This window comes from Triticum dicoccoides, chromosome 5A (genome assembly GCF_002162155.2).
Source record: "Triticum dicoccoides isolate Atlit2015 ecotype Zavitan chromosome 5A, WEW_v2.0, whole genome shotgun sequence".
NCBI lineage: Eukaryota > Viridiplantae > Streptophyta > Magnoliopsida > Poales > Poaceae > Triticum > Triticum dicoccoides.
The window spans coordinates 642,017,165-642,021,835 of record NC_041388.1 but is presented as its reverse complement, the minus strand read 5'-3'; the positions used below and the strand labels follow the sequence as shown (position 1 = coordinate 642,021,835).

The following is a 4,671-nucleotide window of genomic DNA, read 5'->3' as shown; positions in this document are numbered from 1 at the left end:
CTCGCAACTAGGGGGATGTGTTTGTTGATGGCGCCCAGTTGCAAGCCGACCATCGACTCGCAACTAGGGGGTGTTTGTGTTTGTCGAGGGTCCCCAGTTGCATGTCAACCATTGAATCGTAACTAGGGTGTGTGTGTTTGTCGAGGGTCCCCAGTTGCATGTCAACCATTGACTCGCAACTAGGGATTGTGTGTGTTTGTCAAGAGTCCCCAATTGCAAGCCCAACATCGACTTGCAACTAGGAGTGTGTGTGTTTGTCGAGAGTCTCCAATTGCAAGCTGAGCATCGACTTGCAACTAGGAGTGTGTGTGTTTGTCGAGAGTCTCCAATTGCAAGCTGAGCATCGACTTGCAACTAGGAGTGTGTGTGTTTGTTGAGAGACATGTTTTTACTGACGATATTATGTCATTTGTTTATTCCATGCTGTGAAATGTAATTGGGTTGCACAAACACTAGACTGGTTGCTCTGTTAGTCTAGAATCAAGGAAAACATATGTACGATTTTTTTTTCATTGCTTTTTAGGCAGGATTAGGTTGTCGAAGTGAAAATGAATGAATTTTTTGTGCATTCGAACACTGAATTATACATGTTTTCCTTCTCTTTTTCCGCAACAGCTCTCTCTGGAAAATCTAAGAATACTTTTGACTGTTATATATAGGCCATGTGTTTGTCAAAAAAATAGAAACATAAATTTCAGTATATAGTACTTCATGTAAATTGGGTAGGATATGTAAGTTTTGTAAAGTTTTTTGGGACCCTTTTTGAATACTTAATCTTACATTTTTTGAATCCAGCACCTACTCTCATAGACTGTACTGTACTGTATGTAAAGAAGTCTATGCTTTTTTTTTTTTGCCTTAAAAGACGATTTCAGAGTTCACATATAAAATGATTTTTTAGTTCTGGACATAATTTTCATAGAGAGAATACTTGTTTGTTTCCTTACAGGGTTTGTAAGTCTATACAGATCATGTATCAATTTTACATAAGCCCATAATTCCCACTCAGCGTTTTTGTTTTTTGTTTTAGTAGCCTTCTCTTTTAGTCCCACTTAGCGTTTTTGTTTTTGTCCACTAGCCTATTTTTAGGCCCGTCAGAAATAACCTGTTTACTAGGCTTGTCTTTTTAAAAAGAACTTGTTCAGTACTCATAGCAGGCCAAGTAAAGACAGGGGGTGTGGCAGTAGGCGCGTGAGTTGTGTCACATCTAGATGAGTCTTAGACACACCCTTGTTTTTAACCCTAAAAAACTTTTTTTATTTTTTATTTACCCCTTAAATAAAACATTATTTTTATTTTTTATTGAGACTCTCCCAGTTCAATAATTGAGCGTTGAGATTGTGTCAGCATCTCTGGGCCGAAGAGGGTGCCTCCGAATGTCGAGGAGGCGAACAGAAAGGCCGAAACACAGAGTGCAAAGAAAACAAAAAAGAAACAGATTCTAGCCCATTTCAAGCTTGCCACTACTCAAAAAAATTCTCTTTTTTATAGGCTGAAATAACAAATCCTTGTGCAAGCAATATCCGTGAGTGAGTGAAATGTAGTCATACCATTACCTGACTGTTGTTGCTAAATTATACCATTCCCCAAAGAAAACCGTTCCATGCTCAGTCATTTCAAGTTTATTAGGTTAAACAAGATATACTCCTATTTCTTTTGAAAGCAGGTTCAACAAGTTGCAGCTCTGAAGCCAGGCCACAGCAATAGTCTGAAAGCACTGGCCGACGGAGCTAACAAGCAACAGAGTCAAAGGCCAACCACCAGGAGTACGCTACGATGGAAACGATGCTCCTCGCCGACGGAGCAGGTCGCCAGATATTCAGGATCACGGCCAAGACATGGGGTCATAAATACTACTCCCTCTGTTTTTAAATATAATTCTTTTTAAAAATTTCACTATGAACTACATACGGGGCAAAATGAGTAAATCTATACTCTAGAATATATCTATATACATCCGTATGTAGTTTGTAGTGAAATCTTTAAAAAGACTTATACTCCCTTCATTCCAAAATAGATGACTCAAATTTTATACTAACTTTAGTATAAAATTAGTACAAAGTTGAGTCATCTATTTTAGAACAGAAGGAGTATTTAAGAACGGAGGGAGTAGTAGATGGCGTGCCATTGCCCATTGCGGTCCCAACTCATCCACAACGACTGTGGCGATTCCACATCCATACATTTTCCAAACAGAGCATTAGAGATGGTGATCTAATATACTACTACCACTATTTTGCTTCATGGTTCCAGACGAACAATCTCTTCAGAGTTCTGATGAACAGACAATTAGACGAAAGGATCATGGAGATTAAACAGGGGATGAAGAATCAGGAGAAGGGAAACGGGCACTAAATTAGCTGCTTGCTGAGCATTGCCTAGTTAGAAGAACCGCCATTGCTACCTAGGTGCGGCTTCTCTGCCTCGAGCAGAAGTCAAAAAATGAATCCATCCTGCTTCTGCCTCTACTCCGAATCGCTCTCCATGCACAGCGCCTTCAGTCCCCTCGCCCTCTGCTGATTGAATTTGCGAGATATCAGTAACACATGGATAAACGTAGATTGAACTAACAGCTCCACTGTATGCTACTTGCAACCATAGGGAAATGAATCAAAGATTTGGGGTACCTTTTTGGAGCTCTTCTTCTCTCGAACTTCATACCTCTCATGCGAGAGATCTGACAGCCAGGCTCCTGGGCACACCGTCTATGGCCATACACAACAACGACCAACAAAACATTAGGGTTAAGAATGAGCATGAACATGTCTTTGACAGAAAAGAACTTGACAGTTTAGTTTCTGAGATGAAAAAGAACATTACAAGCAAGCATTTCTGCGTCAGCTTGGGCCTCTTCTTCGGCCTCTGTGGGAGCTTGCAGCCCTTCATTGCCAAGAAGTCCTCCTCTTTCTCCTTGTTCGACAATGAGATGAAGAACCTCGGCAGAGCAGCGGTGCCCTTCTCTTCCACCCCGCCGCTGAAATCAAACCCATTCCCCTCAAAGGGAAATGGGGAACCCCTGGTGGAGTAGTACCGGTCCTTCTCTGGTGAGAGGGATATGGACTGCCTGGCCTCACTCGCCTGTGCCTCGGATTTTCTGCTAGCAAGCAAATACCAGGGTCAGACATTTCTTGACATTTTGCACGGCAAGGGTCAAAGGGAAAGGGGTCTACGGATGCAATACTGAAATTACCTCCGGTGAAGAGTGCTCGGGCGGCGTGGTGAACGAAACTGTGCGACATCGCCTCCCAGAAGGGGCCGATTCACCCGGGGTATGGTGCGCCTGAGCGCATCCGACCGGGCCGGCGACGGCGAGCCGTCCTCCCGGGACTTGACGCAGCGAAGCCGCTTCCGGCTGCCCCATTGCAGGAACAGGTTTGGCTCGCCGGAGGGCTTTGACTCCTTGACCTCCTGGTCCATCTATATCCTGAAAAACGGCGAAGCCGTCAGCATGTAAATAAACCCTAATAAACTGCAGATCGGGATGAACTTTGCCAAACAGAGTTAGCAGCAGAGGAGACAGGCAAGCTGTAGATCCAACGACTTCGGATAAACCGCTAAATCTTCCGTTGCAAAGTAGCAAGTGCTTCAAGGATTGTTGGGCATATCCTTCAGATCCAGCCCAACAGATGCATCAGATCGGACATGGCCTCGTGAAGAACAGAGAAGGGGCTCAGGGAAGGCAGAGAGGGAGAGGGGAAAGAGGTGGGCTTCTGGCGGTTCACCTTCTCGCTGCCTGCTGGAGACGGCGGTGGAGCACAGGAGCCGGGCTCCTGGCGGCTTCGGTAGCAGAGGGTTGATGAAGTTCGGCGGGGAGGCGGCGTGCAGGTTGGAGCTCCTGGCGGCGGTTGCGGTAGCAGATAAGGTTTCCGGCGGCGAGGACGAGGAGGAAGTTCCCGACGCAGGCGGCGAGGAGGCTGGCGCGGGAGATGGGGCGGCGCGGCGCTGGACGACGGACGGCGTGGTGGCGCTCGACGGTATACGGCAGGCGGACGCAGGAAGTGGCGCGGCAGATCTCGACGGTCGATGAGGCGCGACGGCGAGAAGGGACGTCGGCGGAGGTGAGGAGGGGCTCGGCGGAGGGCGGAGCGGCGGCAAGAATGGAGGCGGGCGGTGGCGGCGGAGGCGAGAGAGGTTGGGCGCTGGGGTGGATTTTTTGGGGAGAGGCGTCTGGGAAGTTGGGGGGAGAATGGGAACGGGGGGAGGCGCTGCGCTGCGGAGCGCGGGGTAGCCGGGCGGGGTGGGAAACCCCAAAGATATCATCCACTCCTACTACTGCTGCCACGACTTTTGGTGGGTTGCAGAAGTTGCGAGGTTTTTCAAACAAAAATCATAAGGTTTGCAAGGGTTTTAAATTTTGTCATCAAATTTATTCACAACATGACAAAATAAACAGTGTGCTGAATTGAGCAATTTTTTAAAATATAATATTATCAACCTGACTAGTTTTTCATTGCATGTCCGCCTCCTTGTGCGTCAGACGCGTGTCCCTATGGGTTCACCTCGTTCTTCACGTCCACACCCGTGCCTCCCATTTCCAATCCCTTATGCCGCACACACTCATTCCCTTGAAGATCAGCACCGCTTCACCATCCATAGTCGTGTAGGCTCCCAGCGGTGGTGTTGTCCCTCCTGCCTCCTTGCGCATGAAGCTCTATGTGCGCACAGTCGCGT

General features: G+C 47.0%; 1 protein-coding gene across 2 annotated transcripts; it reads right to left on the bottom strand.

Annotated features, from left to right (window-relative positions):
• Positions 1-2,134: 2,134 nt before the first annotated feature.
• Positions 2,135-4,213, bottom strand: LOC119303683. 2 transcript variants are annotated; one of them, XM_037580821.1, is made up of 5 exons: positions 3,723-4,213; positions 3,191-3,424; positions 2,821-3,094; positions 2,628-2,705; positions 2,135-2,516 (listed from the first exon to the last, which is right to left on the bottom strand). In XM_037580821.1, the coding sequence occupies exons 2-5, from the start codon at positions 3,415-3,417 to the stop codon at positions 2,466-2,468; spliced, it is 630 nt and encodes a 209-aa protein (XP_037436718.1). In that variant the 5' UTR covers positions 3,418-3,424; positions 3,723-4,213; the 3' UTR covers positions 2,135-2,465. The 2 variants fall into 2 exon arrangements, with proteins under 2 accessions (XP_037436718.1, XP_037436719.1); XM_037580822.1 differs by having other exon boundaries at positions 2,135-2,513; positions 3,723-4,212.
• Positions 4,214-4,671: the final 458 nt, after the last annotated feature.

What these genes read in the sequence shown, in the direction of transcription:
- LOC119303683 (XM_037580821.1), bottom strand. Translation starts at nt 3,417, where the DNA reads ATGGACCAGGAGGTCAAGGAGTCAAAGCCCTCCGGCGAGCCAAACCTG. An exon ending in CCGAGCACTCTTCACCGGAG is followed by an intron (nt 3,095 to 3,190) that starts GTAATTTCAGTA and finishes GCTTGCTAGCAG; the next exon opens with AAAATCCGAGGCACAGGCGA. An exon ending in AGAAGAAGAGCTCCAAAAAG is followed by an intron (nt 2,517 to 2,627) that starts GTACCCCAAATC and finishes AAATTCAATCAG; the next exon opens with CAGAGGGCGAGGGGACTGAA.